This window comes from Marmota monax, unplaced genomic scaffold (genome assembly GCF_021218885.2).
Source record: "Marmota monax isolate L192 unplaced genomic scaffold, Marmota_monax_Labrador192_F-V1.1 WCK01_AAM20220418_F8-fsc00008, whole genome shotgun sequence".
NCBI classification, from domain to species: Eukaryota; Metazoa; Chordata; class Mammalia; order Rodentia; family Sciuridae; genus Marmota; species Marmota monax.
The window spans coordinates 10,684,332-10,708,138 of record NW_026694432.1 but is presented as its reverse complement, the minus strand read 5'-3'; the positions used below and the strand labels follow the sequence as shown (position 1 = coordinate 10,708,138).

Below are 23,807 nucleotides of genomic sequence, written 5' to 3'. Positions count from 1 at the left end.
ATAAAAAAGTATGCCCAAATTCTCCATTTCAAATGTTGGGCAAACTGATCTTGGCATATAAGCTATGAGGTGTTGAAGACAGATCCCAGGAGGCATGGTCATTATTTACTATGTATGTATAGTAACAGAAAGGTTTTAAGCTTTTTTGGGATCACAAATCCTTCTGATGACCTGCCGAAAGCACTGCTCCCCAGGAAAATACAAGTACAGTTCCTAAAAGCAGAACCTTGCTGTGTTCTATTCATTTTCTAGAGCCTTAGAGAATTCAGATAAACCTGAGGAAGAACCTGCCTGAATTGCCAAGTCAGAGGGGAGAGTGGTAAATCACCTATCAAGCCAATTTCCTAATGCTCTGATACCATAATTAGTTTAAGCCAGTGGGTTGTTGTCTGTTTGTTTTTAATTGTGTGTGTGTGTGTGTGTGAGATAAATCCATTTGATGAGTTAAGGTATAGGTCATCTATCCCCAAAATTCACCCACAAACATACCTCTCCACAGTTTTGCCCATAATTTCATGGGGTTCATGTACTTCCTAAAACCCATTCTCAGATAATCGGTTATGTTTAAATGCAGATTCCACCGGACGCGGCGGAATGCCCTTGAAGACCTTTTTGAATCGCTGCTCTTTCATCACGCGGACTAGAGGGGCCCAAGAGGTTACCGGGCTGCGAGTCCCCAAGACCCTCACGGTTTCCCCAGGCCCTTCCAGCTCTCCCCTCCCCCAGGCCTGTGCCGCGCAGGTGCGAAAACCTCGGGGCCACCCGGGCGCAACGGCCCGGGAGCAGGGGGATGGGACCCGGGAGGGGCGGAGGCGGGGGTGGGGGCCTTCCCGGTGTTGCCTGGCGACGGCGCTCTCCACCCAGGCCGTTCCACTTCCTCGGCAGGGGCGCCGCTGGCCGCGCAGTCGGTGACCGACCTCCCGGAGCGGCCCTCTTCCGGCTTGCCCCCCTCCGCCGGGCGTTGGCGAGCTCCCGTGACGTCACAGGAGGCGGGGCCAGCGCCGCTGCCGGGTGCTGGAGGCGCCATTGGAGCCGGCTTGGCTTGCGAGCCCCGCTGAGGAGCCGGAGCTTGGGCCGCAAGAGCCGCCGCGTCCGCCCCTGGTCCCTGGCCCCTCAGCGGCATGGCGTGCGGGGCGACGCTGAAGCGGCCCATGGAGTTCGAGGCGGCGCTGCTAAGCCCCGGTTCCCCGAAGCGGCGGCGCTGCGCCCCTCTGCCCGGCCCCACTCCGGGCCTCAGGCCCCCGGACGCGGAGCCGCCGCCACCGCTTCAGACGCAGACCCCGCCGCCGACTCTCCAGCAGCCCGCCCCGCCCGGCAGCGAGCGGCGCCTTCCAACTCCGGGTAACCTGCGCTGCTGCGGGCTTGGCAGGAAGCCAGGCCCAGGCATTGGGGGCTGGGGTGTGGGAAGGGGTCTTGAACGCCGGGCAAATTCTACCACGGACCCCTTCTTTGCCTTAAGAAAAGGGAACTGGGGTGCTGCTGGGCCTGGCTGCTTCCGGGGATGGGAGACATCCGGGAAGGGTAGTGGCCCCTCGGTGTCGGTTTTCGGTTTTCCTGAAGCTGGAGAACCTAGAGGAGTGGGCACCAAAAGGAAGATGGGAATACCCAGGCCGCTGAGCCCTCCCCATCCCTGAAACCCCTCTTGTCTACGCTGCACCCCGCCGCCCTGCAGATCCAGTGGGCCATGGGAAATTGGATTCTGCTCACGAACCCGGCCTTGAGGGTGGCGGGTGGGGGCGGGTTACTCGGAAGGGGCGTTGAGTATGTGCAGCTCAGCACCGAAATGTAGATTATAGGAAGACCTGATTTCCAGACGTCTTTAGGGACTAGAAGCCGTCTCAGGAGTCCTGGAATCCGATTTCAATCTGTTTCTAAAAGGGACTGGCCAAGTTTTATTCTATGGTTATTGTCTTGTACCGAATATGGCTCGAAATCAGTAGGTCATTGGCCAGAATTTGAGGCTTTTTCAACATACAGAGGTTCTTGTAGCAGGAATTCAACTATCTAATGCAGAGACTCTCCTTCAATAAGGCATTCCACTTTGGCCAAGGGAAGGTCTGGTGTGACAGTAAAGATACATATCATATTGCATTACTAGAGGGGAAAGTGCATCGACATTAATATTCAGCAGTTTTAAAGAACGTCCAGAAATGAGGGATTCCTAAAGTGGATTTTTGGAAGTTATTTCTTTGTCCGTTTTTCTGTTCATCAAGCTTAAAGCAATCACCTTTAAACCATTCTTACCTTTTTTCAGTTACCAGTGCCTTTAGATTTCATTTCCTCCTTCCTTTACATATCTATAATGTAGATTTAGACCCTCGTTCCCACACCAAGATTGCTGCAGCCAGCAGAGTTCTCGGATTTTTTTTTCTTCTTCTTCTTCTTCTTCTTCTTCCCCATTCTGAGAATGGAACTCAGGGTCTCCAGTACCGCTGGACAAGTGCTGTAACACCAAGGATACCTACCTAGCCCTTGCCCGGACTTTAGATCCTTACTGTGTTCACTTCTTTTTTAAACCTTGAAAATCGAAGGATTTATCAACTATAACCATATCTTATCTAGTCAGTTTTGATGTTTTGTTTGGTTGGTTTTTGGTTTGGTACTAGGGATGGAACTCAGGACTGAGCTATGTCCCGAACAGTTTATTTTTATTTTGACATGAGGTCTCACTTAGTTGCTGAGGCTAGCCTGGAACTTGTGATCCTCCTGCCACAGCCTCCCAAGTTAATGCGATTACAGGCGTGACCTGGTCACGTTTTTTTAAGCATTTTCTTAAAACTCCGCCTCTACTCTTTCCCCCAGATCCATGTTGCTGTGCCTGTATCATGTTGTTTCCCCCGTGTTTGCTGATTCCACTGCGTAATTTCTTCAAGTGGCCTATCCATTACCCAATCTGCCCCATAAGTATCTCTATTCTACTTTAAATTCCCTGATCATTTAATGTTGAATAGCTTTATGCACAGAATGAAATCATATTTGGAAAGGTTTTTTTTGAAGGACAAAAGCAGGGGGCAGAAATGGTGTAGTCCCAGCTACTGGGAAGGCTGAGACAAGAGAATCACATGAGGCCCAAAGAATCACTTGAGGCCCAAAGTTCCACTGGATTTGTGATGTGTGTGTGTGTGTTTTTCCCCTTCCTTCCAATGATCTTAGATACCCAAGGATTGTCTTATCTTTTGAGGTCTCACTTCTACAAAATGGAATTAATACTTGCTCCATTTATCATTTATTGAGGATCTACATAGATGGCTGCAAAAAGTATTTTTGAAAACTATAGTAGTAGGCTTTATGTAATTATTAAGTACTACCCTCTAGACTAATAGTGTTGTTCACATTACAATAAATGCTGAATAAATGATTGTTGAATGTATTTGGGAGCCTGAATATGGAAGTGTAATAATGAGAACTTTTGTTATTTTTTCTTTCTCTGTGTGTGCTGCGTATTGTACCTAGGGCCTCACACCCAGCCAAGGGCTGCTGTCTTTTAAATCTTAAAAACCTAGCCTTTGGAAAGATCGTGCCCCCCCCCCCCCCCAAAAAAAATTATGCAAACCAGTTTCTTGGTCATTTATGTTACATTTTATTTAAAATGAAATATTTATTTTTAAAGATCAGTTGTTTATTGGGGGGGAGGGTAATGGGGATTGAGCCCAAGGCTTACTTAGCTGTGCTCTAGCACTACCACTGCAATATATCCTCAGCTCCTCTTTTGTGTGATGGCTGGGGATCAAACCCAGGCCCTCACTCTTGCTAGGCAAGCACCCTATCATCGAGCTATACCTCCAGCCCCATGTTTCTTTCTTTCTTTCTTTTTTTAAGAAAACTAAACTTTTTAATATATCTTTATTTTGTTTATTTATTTTTATGTGGTGCTGAGGATCGAACCCAGGGTCTTACACATGCGAGGTGAGCGCTCTACTGCTGGGCAACAACCTCAGCCTCCCCATGTTTCTTAATGCTTATTTGGTTCTATCAGGAGAGATATAGAAAGTATTAATGATTCATAATTTGATACTTTGGTTTAAGTGAAAGGTGCCTTGTGGATTAAAAAGGAAGAATGGGGAAGGGGATGTTAGTTGTTATACTAACAGAGTCAAGTAAAAAGCTAATGGAAAGTAAGTGTAATAATCAGTGACTTCATTTTACAATATCCCAGTTATCTCAAAGGTTGTAAACTTATGTCATGAATGATCAAGAAACTTTTTTACTTGACATTAATAAAAAAAAAAAGATATGTATAATAGAGCACTTTCTGTAGAAAGACCTATAGAATTAAGCCTTTTATTGCTTAAATTTTTAATGAGTAAATGCTAGGCATGAAAGGGGATTGTTGACCTCAGGGAGATGTGGATATGTTTATAAATATGGAGTGAGTCTGTATGCAAAGCTTTTTTTTTTTTAAAGTACTGAGGATTAAACCTAAAGATGCTTTACCACTGTGTTGCATCCCCAGACTTTTTACTTTTTACTTTGGAACAGTGTCTCACTAAATCTCTTGAGATTGGCCTCGAACTTGCAGTCCTCTTGCCTCAGCTTCCTGTGTTGCTAGGATTATAGTATTTTTAAAAAATATTTTTAGTTGTAGATGGAAACAATACCTTTATTTTGTTTATTTCATTTTTTATATGGTGCTAGGTATTGAACCTAGGGCCTCACACATCCTAGGCAAGCGCTCTACCACTGAGCTACAACCCCAGCCCTAGGATTATAGTCTTGCACCACCATTCCTGGCAGGAAGCAACTAATGGATCATGACTTGTAAGTTGGAGAATACATTCTGACTTGAGATAGCATTTTAGTTGGCTGGGTCTTAAGTGGAGGAATGGCACACCCCCTTGTCAAGCAAATGGAAACTACTAGAGCAAGGGCCCCAAACTCTACAGGAACTGAAGAACTAATAGTTTTGTTCACCTAGCTTATAGTGGGAAAGGGACCTGGGAAGATAAATTGGGGCTGGGTTTTGGAAGATATATTCAAGAGTTTGAATTTTGGTCTAGCAACTAGGAACCATGGTACAGTTTTTTAGCCTGATAGAACCTGGAAGAACTACTTCAAATGAGAAACAAGGAATAAAATTAGCATCCACTGGGCTGGGGACATAGCTCAGTTGGTAGAGTACTTGCCTGGCATGCATAAGACCCTGGGTTCAATCGCCAGCATAACAACAACAAAAATAACATCCACTGTTAAGGATTTTTGCATTTTTCTTTTTAAAAAATTACTGTTTTCTGTTCTATGTTCTTCAGAAAAAAAAAAAAACATCTACTTCCTTATTTCTCCTTTGGATGTTCATATTCTTAGACTTAGTAGTCTTTCTAATATTGTATCTTTCCATTTGTACACTTTACCATACAGGAGGCTGTTAAAGAGGTTTGTTTATCAAAGAACTTCTGTTCTCTTGAGCATTGTCCTCATACTTGTCCTTTCTTGTTTCAGGTCATTACAGTTTCTTAACATCCTTGTATTGAATCTGGCAAGTATGTGCTTGAGGAATAGTACATTTTAAAAATGAAGTGAAGACTTTGTAAATTCAAGGATCTAAAATAGGAACTTCATAGCACTCTTAAAGGAAAGCATTGTTTATCCTATATTGTTCCAGAATTTAGATGGAGAGTTAAGGAGTTTACCTATGTGTGAAGCTATTTTGAGTTCATACCATTTGTTAGACAGTACCATAATTTATTATAGCATTATGAATTACTCTTTGATTTTTGATTCACATAGGCATTTGACATTTATACTAAAGATCTTGAATGACTTCCCAAGATATAGTCACGTTTATTCAGTAAAGAGCATTAACATCTCCCACCACTAAAAAATAGGTTATAGCAGTATATACACAAGAATAATTTGAATTGAGACAAGGATGATATAGTTTTCTGGGGTTTTATGTTTTGTGGGGTTTTGTTTTGTTTTCACCCTTTTTGTTTGTTTTCACCCTTTTGGGGGGGGGGGGCAGTGTTGGAGGTTGGACCTGATCCACTCTACCACTGAGCTTCATCCCCAGCCCTATTTGTTTGTTTGTGTATTTAACTATCTACCTGCCTACCTATCTTTAAGACAGCATCTTACTATGTTGCCAAGACTGTGTGCAAATTTGGAATCCTACCTCAGCCTCCTGAGTACTTGGGGTTACAGGTGTGGACCATGATGCCCCAGCTTTTTTTTTTTTATTAGGGAGGCTTTATGATGTCTGGCAGGTGAATGTAGTATTACACTGCAAAAATGAAAAACTTGAAAACCACATCCTTCCAGATTCTTTTTTGTCTCTAGGAGTATACTTCAAGGTAATTTTTGGTGTTTCCTGGACTCCCTTTAATAGCCTTAGCAAATTTGGTTTGTGATTTTCTTGACTCAGAATAGCAATCTTTTTTTTTTTTTTCCTACACCTCTGCCCTTTCCTTCTACTCCCTGCCCTTTGTCCTATCTAAAGTTTCTTCCCATGCTCCCTGCCACCCAGTCCCCATTATTGATCAGCATCCTCATATCAGAGAAAACATTCGGTATTTGTTTTTTGTTGTTGTTGTTGTTTGTTTGTTTTTTGGGGGGATTGGCTTCACTTAGCATAACATTCTCCAACTCTATCCATTTATCTGCAAATGCCATGATTTTATTCTCTTTTAATGCTGACTAATATTCCATTATGTGTATATAACATAGTTTCTTTATCCATTCATCTATTGAAGGCCATCTGGGTAGGTTCTACAATTTAGCTTTTGTGAATTGTGCTGCTGTAAACATTGATGTGGCTGCGTCACTATAGCATGCTGTTTTTAAGTGCTGTGGGATAGCTAGGTCAAATGGTGGTTCCATTCCAAGTTTTCCAAGGAATCTTCATACTGCTTTCCAGATTGGTTGCACCAATTTGCATTCCCATCAGCAATGTATGAGTGTGCCTTTTCCTTCACATCCTTGTATTCTTAATAGCTGCCATTCTGCAGAATAGCAATCTGAATCCTATCAAGTGTTGTCTCTTGTAGGATCAGAAAATTCTTGTCTTAGCTCTATGACTGTAAGCAATAAATTTTAGCTTCTCCCCTAATCAGTGTCCAGGCTGTGAAAATAGTTTTTGTTGTCTTCCTCAAAGATCTTTGAGTCTCACATGGGACAAAAGCTTCATTGTTAGAAGGTGTTGGGTGATAAGAGACTCACCTCTTAATACTGTTATCTCTGAAAATGTAAAAAAAATAAAGATTAAAAATAACTTCTGCTGGGCACATTAGTGCAAATCTATAATCCCAGCGACTCAGGGGTTTGAGTGAGGATCACAAAGTCAGTAGCCAGCCTGGGCTACATAGTGAAACCCTGTCTCAAAATTTAAGGCGGGGGGGAGGTTAGAGATTTAGCTTGGTGGTAGAGCACCCCCAGATTCAATCCCTAGTACCACTAAAATAAAACAAAAATAATTCCTGTTAGACAAAGGGGGGTTTCTTTTACTATAAATTGTACTTATCATCTAGCACACAGCAGTTCTGATCTTCATTGCTATGAGAAAACAAGTGTGGGGAACTGTTTGGGTGGCTTATGCCAAAATAGCTGCTGTTCTACTCATTGTTGAAATAGCAATAAGAGCACACTATCTGGGGCTATGGAAGGAGTGTTTGATATAGTATCAGTGTTCATTTTTTAATATAAATACCATGGGGGGAAGGCAGGAGATTTGAGAACTGCATGCTAAAAGGAATATTTAAAGTCTAGTTGAAAGACCTGTCCTCCACCTTCTGAAGAAAGTTGGAAAAAATGACAAAGTGAATGCTTGTTTGTTTCTTTTTTGTTAGAGCAAATTTTTCAGAACATAAAGCAAGAATATAGTCGTTATCAGAGGTGGAGACATTTAGAAGTTGTTCTCAATCAGAGTGAAGCTTGTACTTCAGAAAGCCAGCCTCACTCCTCAGCACTCACAGCACCTAGTTCTCCAGGTAAGCATGTTTTCATGGGCAAAATGGATATTTAAGAGTTTATAAATGGTATTTATAATAGTGGCTTCCCAATCCAGAATTGATCTTTTCTAAAGTAATTAAATTAGTAAAGTAGTTGCATAAAGTAGTTACTGCTTAATACTTTTAAAACCATAGTCACAAAATTGGATTAATTTGTTTGGTGGTCTTCCACCTAGTACAAGAACATGTTCCTCTATAACTGCAGTGTGTCTGTTGGCCATAGGAGAGCTATTTAGTCTTAACTTTAAATAAGTTAAATAAAATTTAAGTTCTTAAATTTATTTAAGTAAATAAATCTTAAGTTCACAAATAATCTGCTATTAATATCTGCAGTGCTGGGGATCAAACCTAGGGCTTCATGGTATGCTAAGAGTTCAGTTTCTCAGACGGATGTAATGATCATATTTCAAGGGCACACAGTAGCCATATGTGGCAGTTGTATTGGGCAGCAAACAAGAGGACATTTCTGTTTCTTAGAATGTTCTGTTGAACAGTACTGCTATATAACATCATTTACAGATGGCCAGTGAAACTCAAAAGTAGGATCTCAGGCCTGGTACGGTGGTGCTTGCCTGTAATCCCAGTGGCTCAGGAGGCTGAGGTAGGAGGATCATGAGTTCAAAGCCAGCCTCAGCAATTTGGTGAGGTCCTAAGCAACTCAGCAAGACCCCATCTCTATATAACATATAAAGAAAGGGCTGGGGGTGTGGCTCAGTGGTTAAATGCCTCTGGGTTCAATCCCCATACCAAAAAAAAAAAAAAACAAGCATAGAATCTCAGTGTTTGAGGGAATCTTCTTGGTCACTTTGTGAACCAGCCTTTCCTACCATTTCCTCCAAATAGTCAGCAGACCTGTATTTGAACATCTGCAGTGGTGGTGGGCTGTCTCCTTTAATAGTAGAGGAGTTTGTTTCCTCACAAACTTGACAGTCTAAAGGTTAAAAAATTTCCTTAAATTAAGTGCATGTTACATATGTGCAATCCCAGCAATTTGAGAGGCTGAGGCAGGAGGATCAAAAATTTGAGGCCAGCTCAGCAACTTTATAAGACCCCATCTCAAAAAAAAAAAAAATTTTTTTTTAAGGGCTAGGTATGTAGCTCAGTGGTAGAAGTACTCCTGGGTTCAATCCCCAGTACCAAATAAACAAATAAAAACAAGTTGCCTTGATTAAGAATTATCTTCTTATAGAAGTTGTTGTTTGCCAGGAAGTAAAAGGTCAGGGGAGAATGGAGAGAAGCTGCTTAACAGGTAAGGAATTTTTACCTTTTGGAGTGATGGAAATGTTTTAGAACTAGGAAGAAATGGTTGTTTAACAACATTGTGAACAATTCAGTTGCATTGTATACTAAATGCAACTGAATTGTTCACTTTAAAATGGTTCATTCTCTGTTATGTGAACTTCAGCTTTAATATATTGCTATTACTTTTTAAAAATTTTTATTTATTCATTTTAGTTGTTGATGGGCCTTTATTTTTTATTTTTATTCTGTGCTGAGAATCGAACCCAGTGTCTCATATATTCGAGGCAAGTGCTCTACCACTGAGTCACAAACGCAGCCCTATATTGCTATTAATATTTGCAGTGCTGGGGATCAAACCTAGGGCTTCATGGTATGCTAAGCAGGTGCTCAACCACTGAGCTACACTACCAGTCAGGTAATTTTTTTTTTTTTTTTTGCCCCTTGGTACTGGGATTGAACCCAGAGACTATTTATTTATTTTTTTAAGTATTTCTTTTAGTTGTCAATGGATCTTTGTTTATTTATATGTGGTGCTGAGAATCGAACCCTGTGCCTCACACATGCTAGGCAAGCACTCTACCACTGAGCCACAACCCCAGCCCCTCCAGAGGCACTTTACCACTATATACCCAGCCATTTTTTATTTTGAGCCTGGGTCTCCCTGAGTCGCTTGAGGCCTCAGCCTCTCAAGTTACTGAGATTACAGGCGTAAGCCGCCATGCCTGGCAAGTTATTATTTTTTAAAGTTGTCTTCTTATAATCCAAATATTTTAGCTCTGGAACAGTAAGTACCTTTCTAATTGTCTTTGCATGTACTTAAATGATGGAGCTTTCAAAGTCTCCCCTAATAATTTTTTTTGAGATTTTAGTAATATAACTTTAAAGTACTAGAATATGTTATGGGTAGAGAAATTATTACAAATGATATTTGTGAACTTTGTGGACCAGCAGGCAAGTCTGGATCACAAAGTGACCAAGGAAGATGTTTCAGTCATGTTTCATTTCATTTGTAGGGCAAAATATATGCTCTTTAGTTTAAGCAAAAATGATTTATTTCTGGGTATTAAATGGCTTAAACCATTTGTTTTTCTGTGTTAAATGACTTAAAGACTAATAGGAGGCCGGGCGTGTGACTCAGTGGTAGAACACTTGCCTAGCATGCATGAGCATCCCAGCAGGTGTTTGGGAGGAGTACAGTATTGTTCATGCACTGGGTTCAATCCCTGGCACCACATAAAATATAAAATAAACAAATAGAATGAAGTTATTGTGTCCATCTACAAATAAAAAAAATATTTAAAAAACAAGTAGGGATGAAGAAACAGATCCTAGTGTGATCTCTGAAAAACACCTCAAAACTGGATCATCACTGAGGCTGTTGCTTTATTTTGATCAGGAAATCACCTTTGGGATCTGTTGCTCCAGTTGCCAACTCCAGAACCAGGCTGCTTATCCTTTAGCCTCAACATTGAAATAGGTTCCTGGTTTAAGCTTATCCACCCACTTACTTCAGTAATGAATTTAGATCTTTTGTGAGTGAATCTGATTAGTAAGACCACGACATCTGAAATCTTAAGCTACCAAGGTTTTGAATTTCATAGTCTGCTGGCAAAGAGACAGAAGGGACGCTAGAAGGAGGGTTATAATAGGTATTAATAAACATTTAAGCAGGGGTATTCTTAATGTTTACCATGGAAGTTCTCATTCTCATGATAGATTTCCATATGAGTGTGAGTGGTTTTTTTTTTTGTTGTTGTTGTTGTTGTTTTAATGTTCTGCAGTGCTGGGGAGTGAATGCAGGCCCTTGCACATATTAGGCAAATGTTGTACCATTCAGCTACAGCCCCAGCCTTTCTTCCTTTTTTTTTTTTTTAATTTTAATTTTAATTTTAATTTGAGACAGTGTCATCAAGTTATCTGAGCTGGTCTTGAACTTGTGATCCTCCTGCCTTAGGCCTCCCAAGTAGCTGGAATTTTAGGCGAGCACCACCAGCTTGTTTCCTTTAGTTTTAATTTAGAAAGGAATTCTTTGTGAATATGTTTGAACTTGTTAACATGATTCCGTGACCTTAAAGGTTAATGCCTTTGATAAGTTTTTTTTTAATATTGGGCAAGTCCTTTGGTCTCCTGAGCTTCTAATTGCCCATATCAACCAGAATCACCTGTGGAGCTTAAAAATAAAAGCTGCCCAAGCCCTGCCACAGAATTAAATCAGAATTTAATTTAAATCTTTTCTTGTTAATTTTACAGATCTTGTACCTACTTCATTAAACAGGTCTAGATGATCTCCAAAGATCAAGTAGCTCTCATGTTCTGAATCTATTTTCCCTAATCTGGACTCGAGATTTTATACCCTTTAAACTTTTTGTTCTTGTCCTTATGAAATGAGCATTGAATATGAATAGATTCTTATGGCATCATAACTTTTTCTTACATCTGAATACATGTTGTTCTTCCTATCTCAGTTTACCTTTGGCTTTGCTTTATGAAATAAAGGTAGAAGCCGAATTTTATGAAAATACTCATGTAACATAAAGATATAATTTTTTTCTTTTTTTAGTGGTTGTGGTGCTGCTGGGACGCTCTACTGCTGAGCTATATTCCCTGCCCTTATTTTTTATTTTGAGTCAGAGTCTCACTAAGTCACCCATGCTGGCCTCTAAATTTGGGATCCTTCTGCCTCAGCCTCCTGAGTAGCTGGGATTATAGGTGTGTGCCACCATGCCCAGTTTTAGTTTTTATAATCTTGAGGATTGTTTATATAAATTGTTAATTACAAACCTTAGAGCCTTAATGTATTATATAAACTATATTTATCTTTTGGTCAGGTTCCTCCTGGATGAAGAAGGACCAGCCCACCTTTACCCTTCGACAAGTTGGAATAATATGTGAGAGGCTTTTAAAAGACTATGAAGATAAAATTCGGGAGGAGTATGAGCAAATCCTCAACACCAAACTAGCAGGTAGGCCCAGGCAATAATTATGCTATCATTGTTAAATATAGGATTCAGTAAGAATTAACCCTCTGCTAAGTAACTTTAAAAAGAATAGGGCTTAATGCAAAAAAGATCATTGATTTGATCTATTATGTTGGTTAATCGGTGGTGGGATATAGTACTAACTTCCCACCAGGTGTTTGGGAGGAGTACAGTATTGTTCATTTTTAAAGTTCTGGATGGGATCAATTTGTGAATATGGGAAATTAGGCATCTTGTGATTTGAGAGGTATAATAGAATATAGAGTCTTATGTGAAAGGAAGGAATCTGAATCAGGAATAGAGGGCTGGGGATAGAGCTTAGTGGTAGAGCACTTGCCTAGCATGCCTTGGGTTCAGTCAGTTCCTAACACAGCAATTTTGGGGGGATGGGGGTCAGGATCCTCTGAATCCAGAATAGAAAGTAGTGCCTGATTAGTGAAAAAAGGACAGGGTTAGAAATGAGTGCAGTGATGCACACTTATAATTTTGCTTTTGTGAAGCTGAGACAGGAAGATCACAAGTTCAGTCCATTCTGGGCAACTTAGACCCTGTTTGAAAATAAAAGTTTAAAAAAGGTCCAGTGCTGTAGCTTAGTGGTGGAGCACTTGCCTAGTATTCGCAAGGCCCTGGGTTACATCCCTTGGTACTGGTGTGGGGTGGAAGAGCACGATCTATGTTGGGATCAGAGTGGTTTTAGGTTTCGACTTTCTGTAACAATGTCATTTTTTAATCTGGTGACCTACACAGCATGGTTCATTAGAATATTAATTGGTCTGGGGCTGGGGCTGTAGCTTGATGGTAGGGTGCTCAGCTCGCACATGTGAGACATTGAGTTCAATCCTCAGCACCACATAAAAATAAAGATATTGTGTCCAACTACAACTAAAAAAAAATTTTAAAAGATATTAATTGGTCTGATTTATTTGTGTGTGTGTGTGTACACACACACACACAAACACACGTGTATATATTAATGTACATGTATATATATTTAGCAGTACTGGGAGATTGAACCCAGGGTGCTTTACCATTAAGTTATATCCGCAGCCCTCCCTATTATTATTATTATTTTTTAATATTTATTTTTTAGTTGTAGTTGGACACAATACCTTTATTTGTTTTTATGTGGTGCTGAGGATGGAACCCAGGGCTTCATGCTTGCTAGGCAAGCGTGCTACCACTGAGCCACAATGCCAGCCCCTCCTTTTTTTTTTTTTTTAATTAGCTACACATGACATTACAATGATCTTAATTCATACATTTGAATCAATTTGGGTATAATTTCTCATTTTTCTGATTGTACAGATTGCAGAATCACATTGGTCATACAGTCACCTATATACATGCAGCAATTCCCCTCCTGTTATTTTTTATTTTAAGACAGGACCTCACTAAGTCGCCCAGGCTGGCCTCTAAATTTGGGATCCTCCTGCCTCAGCCTCCTGAATTGCCGGGATTACTGAAGTGCACACCACTGTATCCCGGTCTGCTTTAAATTGAGAATTGTTGTGTTAAACAAAGTTAAATAGATTCTCTTATAGAACTTTGGATCCTTTAATATACTTTATATTTTAAGAAAATAACTCTATAGAGGATGGGAGTATAGCTTGATAATAGAGTATGTGCTTAGTATGTACAAAGCCTTGGGTTCAGTTCCGGTATCAGTTGACTCTAAGTTACTTCTATTTTCACAGATATCAGGCTACTTCTACCTTTCTAATGATTTTCCCTTTAGAGAGTGGTATTTCTGCAGAATTATCTACAATTACATAGTATAGGATTTTCTCTTAGGTTTCTGGCCATCCTGCCTCTTCCATTCATGTTTTTTTTTTTTTTTTTTTTTTCAATGTGTATGTTAAATTTACGGTGAAAGAGGACTTCAAAACTTAGATTGGGCATGGTGGTGCACGTCTGTAATCTCAGTGGCTTGGGAGGCTGAGACAGGAGGATTTCAAATTCAAAACCAGCCTCAGCAATGGCAAGGCACTAAGCAACTCAGTGAGACCCTATCTCTAAATAAAATACAAAATAGGGCTGGGGATATGGCTCATCATCAGTGGTTGAATGCCCCTGAGTTCAATCCCTGGTACCAGTGCCCACCTCACCCCACCCCTTAACAAAACAAAAAACAAACAAACAAAAAACACTTGATGTCCCAAAGGCTGGGGATGTGACTCAGTGGTAGAATGTTTACCTAGCATGCAGAAGACCCTGGGTTCAGTCCCCAGTACCAAAAAACAAAACACTTCATGTCTCAAAAGCAGATTTGCTAAAACTTGCTGGCCTGTGGTAGTGAAGCACGTATTTCTTTCTTGGTCAGGGGTAGGTGATGAAGTTTATATAAGGGAAGAGGTTTTTAGGAAAATATTGCCATAGATGATCAGTGATAAGTCTAGGAGCCAGGAATTTGGATTTGAGATCAAAAAGGAAGAGATCTTAGAGTAAAACCTTTATAAGGAGGCTTTGAGAAGCAGAGAATTCAAACTGGGAATATAGATATGATCCTGATACTTGATTCTTAAAAAATTGGGATTGGAGGCAGTTTCTGGGATAAGTACATGCTGTTTTTTCCCTCACAGAACAGTATGAATCTTTTGTGAAATTCACACATGATCAGATTATGCGGCGATATGGGACAAGACCAACAAGCTGTAAGTATGCCAAGTTTTTCTTTGGATTTCCCAAGTACTGAGAGCAAGATGTTGACACAGAATATCTTGTCCCCTGAGAGCAAAAACCCTGTGAAGTAAAATAATAGCTAAGAATACTTTGTGCCCAGCACTGGTTAAGCCCTTTAAATCTTCAGTGACTCTTAACATATTCCTCACAGTAACACTAAGAGGGAGGAATCATTAGCCTCATTTATAGTAAGAATAGCACTTAAGAGAGCTTAAGTAATTTGCCTGAGCTCATGTAGCTATTGGTTCAGCCAGGATTAAAACCTACAGTATTCTGGCTGTAGCACCAATATTATTTTGTTTACCTATCTTTTCTCCAGAAAGGTGGTTCCCGTTGTTCATTCATGAAAGTTGTTTCCTTAAGCTAGCTAGTTTATATATGATCAGGGGATTTTTTAACTACCAATTACAGCATAAATTATAAATATATCTAATTGAACCTGAGCCAGGTTTCTTATATTCATAAAGTTTAGTACCTTTTAAATTGTGACACACATGCTGTTAATGAATGTTAGAAAAGCATGACAATACATTTTTTTTTTTTTTTTTTTTTTTTTTTTAGTATTCTTACCCTCTTTTGCTTTTTATTCCTAATTTGCAGATGTATCCTGAAGCTTTCTTGCATTATCTGGGTACCAGGTTTGACCTCAAGAGATGGCTGCTGTACACTTTTTGCAACTGGTTTGATATCACATTTCAGCTCCAAAACTTTGCATCCTGAGAACACTTAAACGTTTCTGCAGGTCCATTTTATACAACTTGAAAGACCTTAAAACTTTCTGGTTGCCACAAGCATATCTTTCTTTTCTGCTCATCCAATAAACAGCTGTGCCCTACTGTGATAGATTTTCCAAACAAAAATACCTGGAGCAGCAGTTTAGCAAAATATGCCTTCAGTGGCACTCAACAAATGGAGTTTCCCCAAGCACAGTTCTGTAAGAAGTGTGTGTGAGAGTGTGTGTATGTGTGTGTATGTATATTTTAAGTTATTATTTGTATTGTGCAAATTTTTTTTTGATCTTGGGGATTCTGGCTGTGAATTTGATGCACGACAATTATGGTTAAAAACATTTGCTTGGTCTATAGAAGATCATTAATGTTTTGTGACCATATAAGTTGTAACAGTGGATTGTTTTATGTGTAGGTATTATTGTTAAATACAGGGACTGTTTCCAGGCACAGAATATGAATCATAAGTTAGGATGGACATTAGATGTGATTATGATGATATAGCAAAGGTCTACGGTCCTAGATCTACAAATGTGTGGTAAGAAGTTAGAACAAACTGGAGACAGGCCATTGACACATGGACTCTACCTAGTCGTGTTAGGAAAAAAAAAAATCTTTGACTCCAAGCCTTAAAATACCCCGTGGAGTCGCCGCTCACCTCATTCATACAATCAAAGAGCTCCCTGGACACTGAACCTCTAAAGGGAAACAGTCTCTCCTGGAGCATAAGCATTGGGGTTTGCTCGGGAGCATAGTATAGGTGAGCAAGGGACTGGGCCAGGCCCCAGCAGCACTGCTATTTTGGAGGAACCACTTCACCTTTGTATTAGTTATTAAAAATACAATTCAGATTCTTTGGTCAGGTTCCCCCAAATTCTTCTGAGGTGTCCATGTTCAACTGCTTGAGCTTTGTTTTGGCAACCCCCTACCCGAAGTTGCTTATAGGCTGTTCTTCACCTTGTTTCCAAGGCTGCAGAGCAGAAAGTAGCCTCTGTTTTGAGGAGGTGGAGTTAAGTATACATTTATTTTTTACTGTGACTTGTTCAGGACCACATTTTACAAAATGCCTTGTTTCCTTTATTGTTTCTGGAAAGGAAAGTTCTATTAAAATTGTTTTAGTTTGAACATAGAATAGTTTTTTTAATTATGGCTTATTTTGAAAATTTTTGAGTTTAATTCAAATGTATGCCAATACCTTCCAAAGTAAGGTAATATTCAGAGACAGTTGTTCTGATCAGATGGCTTAGAGAAATTTCTGGAATATTCACATTCGAAGATTCCTTATTAATGAATGTCTGACTTAAATCTAACCAAAAACTGCAACATTATTCTTTGTACATTTTCATTATATAGTGTTAACAAGCTTAGTTGCAAATAAAATACTTAAGCTATTTGTTTACTTTGCCTTCTTCATACTGTGATAATGTTTATTATTTCAAATAACCTACATCGGCTGCTAAACCCATTTACCCAGCTCATCATTGCATTGAAGATTTACAGACTTTTTTTTTTTAAACCCAGCATTGAGTTTTAAATAATTAAAGAATGATTTTTACTTCATACTTGGAGGGTAATTTGTTTCATCTCTTTCCCCCCCCCCTCCCCAGCCCAGAGTAGTTACCTGTTCTATAAGAGGAGTATAGCAATAGCTATATAATGGGAGTGGCCCAGCAATGGAATAGTCACACCAAAGCAAGAAAGGGGTGTTGGTAGGGGCCATCAAAAGTTGTGAAGGCTGCCAGGAGCAGTGGCACAAACCTGTAATCCCAGCTACTTGGGAGGCTGAAAAAAAGGATGGCAAATTTGAGGCCAGCCTGGCAACTTAGCAAGACTCCCTATCTCACATAAAAAATAAAAAGGCGGGGGGCTGGTTTATAGCTCAGTGATAGAGCACCCCTGGGTTCAATCCCCAATATCAGGAAAAAGGAAAAAATAGTGAAGGCTAGACTGGGAATGAGGAACATTGATTCACTGAAGACTAATTATAGATCAATGTATGTTCCCTTTCTGTTGCAAGTGTCAATACCCATTCCTACTAAATGGCTTCTGGCTAAGAAGTAAAATAGGTTTCTATAAGGAAAATGACACTCCACTCTATCATGCCCCCCCTTATTGCCCCCTGTATTGGCTATTGTGTTACGATAAGGTTACCCTCTGGGGCCATAGGATAAGATACCACCATGGCTGTTTTGTGGGATCTCCTGTAAAGCATCTACACATACACGTTTGTTTAATGCCTATAATCCAGAGAAAAAAATAATTCCAAGGACAGAAAACAGGACCCTAAAAGCTGGTAGGTCTTCGACTGGCAAAAAATTGAGTTTTCCCCTAGAATTTCTAGGACTTGAACTAAGGACACATCCCTTAACCTGGAAATCCTGGCCCAACAAAGAAGAAAACCTACAAAAATTTTAAGGATACATTGGGTCTGGTAGTTTCAGAAAGTTGTATCTAGTGAGCTAGTTAAAAAGTTTCACATTTTTGTAGCAGGGGGAGCAGTACCAGGGATTGAACTTGGGCACTCGCAGTGAGCCACCTCCCCAGCCCTATTTTGTATTTTATTTAGAGACGGGGTCTCACTGATATGCTTAGCAACTCACTTTTGCTGAGACTGACTTTGAACTCATGAACCTCCTTCCACAGCCTCCCCGAGTGTTGGGATTACAGGCATGCGCCACCGAGCCCGACCAAGTTTTGCTATTTTAATTGCAATTGTTATCCTATTTTTTAGTAACATGTTAAGCTTAAGGGGAATAAAAGGAGTAAGTATTCTTCCTGGTCAGGAATGAAAGGAAAACAAAGTTCTAAAGGTAATGATAATTGTTGAGAGCTAGCTCCCCAAGGGGAGAATGTCAAGAGATGCAAGAATTTTAAGTATATAAATAAAAATTAATTTTCAGGAAGGCTTACAAACATGGTTGAGTCTTCTCTGTCCACCGGGAGGATTGGTTGGCTAGCATCATAAAGGAATGGTCTTGGGTATTTGAAGTCTTGGGATTTAGTTCCTCTTGTGTTAATTATTTGCTTATGTGAACCTGATCAAGTTACTCTCAGCCATGGTTTATCTGTAAAGTGAGGCTTAATAAAATGTACAGCATTCAGTTTTGTTTTCAAGTGCAAGAAATAGTTTACACAAAGTATTTAGCATAGCTTGAGGCATAGAATATATGCTTTAAAGTGTTACAGTGGGGTGTTAGGGATCAATCCATGCTGGACAAATGCTGTGCCACTGAACTATACCCCCAGCCCCAACAGGGTTTTTTTGTGTTTTTTGGTTTTGGGTTTTTTTTTTTACTTTTTCATTTATTTTTATCATGGTCTTCATCAGATCTGAAGACAAAAACCTTCCTGTTTACATAGTGGTGTTCTCAGCTTTCCAATATGTCCATTACTTAAGATCATAATTTCACATTCTCTTATTAGAATTTATACTTTGAGTATTTGTCTAAAGAAACAATAAAAGATGAATGATAAATTAATTTATTAAGGCCTTTAAGTGAATCTGTTCACTACACATGTTCACTATAGCAGGGGTCAACCATGGCTTGATTTTTATAGTTTTATGGGAACACTACCATTATCTATTTGTTAGCATTCATGGCCACTTTAATGCTCCAACTATGAACTTGAAGATATGCCCAAAGGCCACAGTATGAGCCTCAGAGTTTGCTGATTCTTGTGCTGTCATTAAATAACATTTAAAAAGAGCAAACTATGTTCTTTGATGCATCTGGTCGTCATGGATTGGTGAACACTTGCCCTAATTTGTCATTCCTAGAAAATTTTATACCTCAAGGTATGATGAAAAAGTCCTGTGCTCACAAATGAAAACTGCTGAAGTGAACATCTTCCAGAAAGGTCAATGAACAACTTTGTGGTGGCGGGGTGCAAGGAAGGGGGAGTGTGGTTACTGGATATTCAGAAGCACTTTATCATTGAGCTACATCTCCAGACCCTTTTAATTTTTTAATTTTGAGACAAGGTCTTGAAGTTTCTCAAGGCTGGGGACAGGGTACATACTGTTGGTGAGGGAAAGATTCAAAATGACTAGTTATTTCCAGCATATTTTGAAATTTTAGGTACAAAAGTGGATTTGGAATTTTATGTTTTGTTTTTCAGAAAATAGTATGGATTTAAAGGTAGTTTGTAAATACTACTCTTGCTGGGCACAGTGAGTGGTACATGCCTGTAATCCCAGCAATTTATTGAGGCTGTCTCAAAAAGGGCTGGGGATGTGACTCAGTGGGAAAATGTCCCTGGCTTTAATCCCCTGTGTCCTCCCCTCCTCAACCTCCCTCCCCCACAAAAAAAGAAAAACTACTCTTACAGAACCGAGACTTCTTTGCTGCCCTGGAGATTCTTTTTTTTTTTTTTTTTTTTTTTTTTTAAAAGTGGGGATTTTTTTTTTTTAATTTTGTAATATTTATTTTTTAGTTCTCGGCAGACATAACATCTTTGTTTGTATGTGGTGCTGAAGATCGAACCCGGGCCGCCCGCATGCCAGGCAAGCGCGCTACCGCTTGAGCCACATCTCCAGCCCTGCCCTGGAGATTCTTTATGGAAAATAGCTTCATGTTGTATCTTCTAGAGCTACAGTTAAACAAGACCTTGGATAAATTTGGACACCTCCAGGAAGAAAAGAGCGTGTTTAGGGAAAAATTGGCTACCCACCCCAAATCATACTTTAAATTAAATAATTAGTACTTCATTACAGAGAGAATAGAGTACTTTAATAATTTCAGTATAGTTTTTCATCTCCTTATCTGTCAGGTTAACTGTGAGGCACATAGTATATTTGAAAAATTGCTTTTAGAAATAAGAACAGGTCCGGGGAGGGAATATAGCTCAGCTGATAGAGTGCTTGCCTCACATGCACAAGGCCTTGGGTTCAGTCCCCAGCACCACAAAAAAAGAAAAAGAAAAAAATGAACAGGACAAGGATGAGGATTTCTACCTCCAGGAAGGATTTCTGGTTCTCGTGCTGGGGATGCTACCAAACCATCTTAACTTAGGTTGAAGACTGGAGGTTCCCTGCATCATCCAGATGATATAACCAGTTGGCAAGTCCACTTGAGGACTGGTTTATTTTTATCTCTCCTCTATATTGAAGGTGTAATACTTTGGGTTTCCAGCTTACAATGTCTCTGATTGAAGTTTCCCACCTTTAGGTTCCTTTGGTTTTGATTTTAGTCCACTTCAGTCCATGAGGTTTCTGAAGACTTCAAAAAATTAATATCACGTATGTAGGGCTGCTTCCCAATAGGCAAATGCTTTAAAGGAAAAAACAGGGCTCCAAATTCTCTTTTAGACTTTGACTCTATTATTCTTTATTATCTACTTAGCCTTTTGATGCTTTTAGTAAACTATTGTTTCAGCTGCCCGGTTTTTTTGTTTGTTTTTTGAGGGGAGAGAAGTACAGGGGATTGAACACAGGGCCTCACCATAAGTTAAGCATATGCTTTATCCTTGAACTATGCTCCCAGCCCCTCAACTGCTTTTTAGTTGGTTTTAGCACTGGGTTGATCAAATTTCTTCATACTCCACACTCCAGTCCTAGAAATGAAAGTTCCCATGGGTTCCTTATTTCTTTGGAGCTGTGGTTAGTAGGTGAAGGCTCTTGACCTGGCTTGATATTCAACTTTCCTTCATATTAATGGGATGCAAGTAGGGAAGGACATGTTTATATTGCCTTTGTTTCTCAACCTTTTAGTAACTATTACTCGAGTCTTCTTTGTTCTGTATTTGGGGAGGACAATATTTGAGTTTTTAAAGCCGGCAAGTTCTGTGAGTAGCCCTAGTTTGTCTTAAACCCCTTGTGCCCTTGGAGTTAAAGATTGAATGGTACAGGTAATGGGCCAAGAAAAAGAAGGGATGGTTCTAAGTAGCAACAGTAATCAGGAATGTACAATTGCAACAAGGTTTCAAAGGGTAGGAATAGAGCTAATGTAGGCAAAATTAGGAACTGGGACTTGAAGTGATAGGAAATAGTGAGTGGTGGTGTACAATGAGGACCTTGTTTAGCCAGAGTAGAAAACCCATGTGGATCCTGGGAAGAGAGTTTGGAAGTAAGTAGGACCTACATAATAAAGGGCTTTGACTATTAGGAGTTTCACCCTTGACAGATTGACCATTAAGAACCTAACAATTTGGCCTGAGAATATAGCTCAGTTGATAGAGTGCTTGCCTTGCATGCACAAGGCCCTTGGTTCAATCCCCACACCACAAAAAGAAAGGAAAAAAAAAAAAAAACTAATAGTTTGGGCTAGTCAGAAGTAATGAAGACCTGTACATTGATTGGGAAGAATGATTAAACATGGTGATACTTTAAACTGGCTAAGAACATTGCTCTTAATCTTCCCAGTCTTATCTTCCTGGTCCCCATAACACATGTTCAGAGAGAGATTTTCTCTTAGTTTCATCTGTCTTTCCCCTTCAATTTCTAATCTAGTCTAATTCTATTAGCTACTGCTGGTCCCTTTTTTTTTTTTTTTTTTTTTTTTTAGGAGTGGGAGGACTTAGAGTCTCTTAAATTTACTTATTAAAGGCATTAATTAGCTCTTATATGGACTATTGAAGTTTTTCCTTTCATACTGTCCCCAGAAACCTATACTTCGCCTATCATCTTTATCTTTCATGGTGCTCCTATTGACCTCTGCTTGGAATTAAATTCCATTCTTGATAGATGCCAACTTGAGTGGTGATCAGCTTTCTGCTCCCTTCATCAAGGCAGTTACCTATTCATTAGATAAATGTTTATTGAGCACTACTGTTTGCCAAGTATTGTTCTAGGTATTAGGAATATATCACTGAACTGAATAGACAAGGTCCCTGCTCTTGTGGCACTTATATTCTTGTGAAGCAAGACAGGAAAACTAGTAAATAAGTTAACCCAAGATTTAAAGGTGAAGAAGACAAAAATGGTAATGGCAATAACTTTATTTGATACCACTGCTACACAGGTTTGAATAAACAACTGGGTAACCTGTAGATCCTAGTACATTTGGGGAAAGACAATGAATTTGGAAATTCTCCATCCCTAACCCAGTAAGTGAAGTTTGGGATAGAATAGAGCAGAGAAACAAAGTAATCTGAAAGATAAAGTAATGGATTGCAACATTTGGAATATAAAGGAAACCAGAGTGACCCTCTGAACTAAAAAAGAATGCCATCTGGGGATGGAGGAAATACCAAGTTGAAACAATTAGCATTCACTGAAGGAAACTGAGTTGGGTGGAGGGCAGTGTCAGGCTTCTTCTGAAGTTGATAAACATTCCATCCCTAAAACTAATTCCCCTCATTTTAATATATTGAGCTGCCTCTTGACTTTAATTAGGTTCTCTCTCTCTTTTTTTAATATTTATTTTTTAGTTGTAGTTGGACACATTATCTTTATTTGAATGTGGTGCTCAGGGTCGAACCCAAGGCTAGGCAAGCGCTGTGCTGCTGAGCCTCAAATGATATGATTACATGAAGGAAAAAAAACAAAAACACAATTGGTAAGACCAGAGGCAGTTCACTACACCTGACATATATACTCACCATAAGTTCACTGGAGCTAGTTTTATAGTCTTTTTTTTTTTTTTAAGAGAGAGAGAGAGAATTTGAATATTTATTTATTTATTTATTTTTAGTTTTCGGCAGACACAACATTTTTGTTTGTATGTGGTGCTGAGGATCGAACCCGGGCTGCACGCATGGCAGGCGGGCGCGCTACCTCTTGAGCCACATCCCCAGCCCTATAGTCTTTTTTTTTAAAATATTTTTTAGTTGTAGTTAGACACATATTTTATTTATTTTTATGTGGTGCTGAGGATCAAACCCAGAGCCTCTCATATGCTAGGCAAGCATATCCACCGCTGAGCCACAACCCCAGCCCTAGATAGTCTTATTAGTGAGTCAGCATTCCTGAGATCAGGGTCATAAAAAAACTAGTTGAAAGGAGGCTGCCAGGGCAGCTGAGTAGCTTTCCCCAGAAGCACCCTGCTATCTCTCTAGACACACCAGAACACTTAACAATGCAAGGAGTTTTATTACAGTTTTCTCCACTAGATTGTGTCCACTGGGGTAATGACTGCAACTCTTCTTACTTTGGCTGCAGAGATAACCTGTAGAAGGTTTAAAATTATTTGATCTGGGAGTTAAGGGTAGTTTCAGGTAATACAATGAATGAAGCATAGCCACATACTTCATTTATTACCAAGAACTCAGTATAGTGAAAGAGTCAATGTAGACAAATAAAT

General features: G+C 39.7%; 1 protein-coding gene across 1 annotated transcript; it reads left to right on the top strand.

The window, feature by feature from the left end:
* The first annotated feature begins 994 nt into the window (after positions 1-994).
* On the top strand, positions 995-16,966 carry Akirin1 (akirin 1). The gene is made up of 5 exons (XM_046469335.2): positions 995-1,341; positions 7,779-7,919; positions 12,011-12,145; positions 14,740-14,811; positions 15,440-16,966. The coding sequence occupies exons 1-5, from the start codon at positions 1,122-1,124 to the stop codon at positions 15,448-15,450; spliced, it is 579 nt and encodes a 192-aa protein (XP_046325291.1). The 5' UTR covers positions 995-1,121; the 3' UTR covers positions 15,451-16,966.
* Positions 16,967-23,807: the final 6,841 nt, after the last annotated feature.

Bases quoted from the DNA above. Each gene is read 5' to 3' on its own strand.
- Akirin1 (XM_046469335.2), top strand. From the start codon at position 1,122: ATGGCGTGCGGGGCGACGCTGAAGCGGCCCATGGAGTTCGAGGCGGCG. The intron at 1,342-7,778 runs GTAACCTGCGCT...CTTTTTTGTTAG, and splicing joins GCGGCGCCTTCCAACTCCGG to AGCAAATTTTTCAGAACATA. The intron at 12,146-14,739 runs GTAGGCCCAGGC...TTTCCCTCACAG, and splicing joins CCTCAACACCAAACTAGCAG to AACAGTATGAATCTTTTGTG.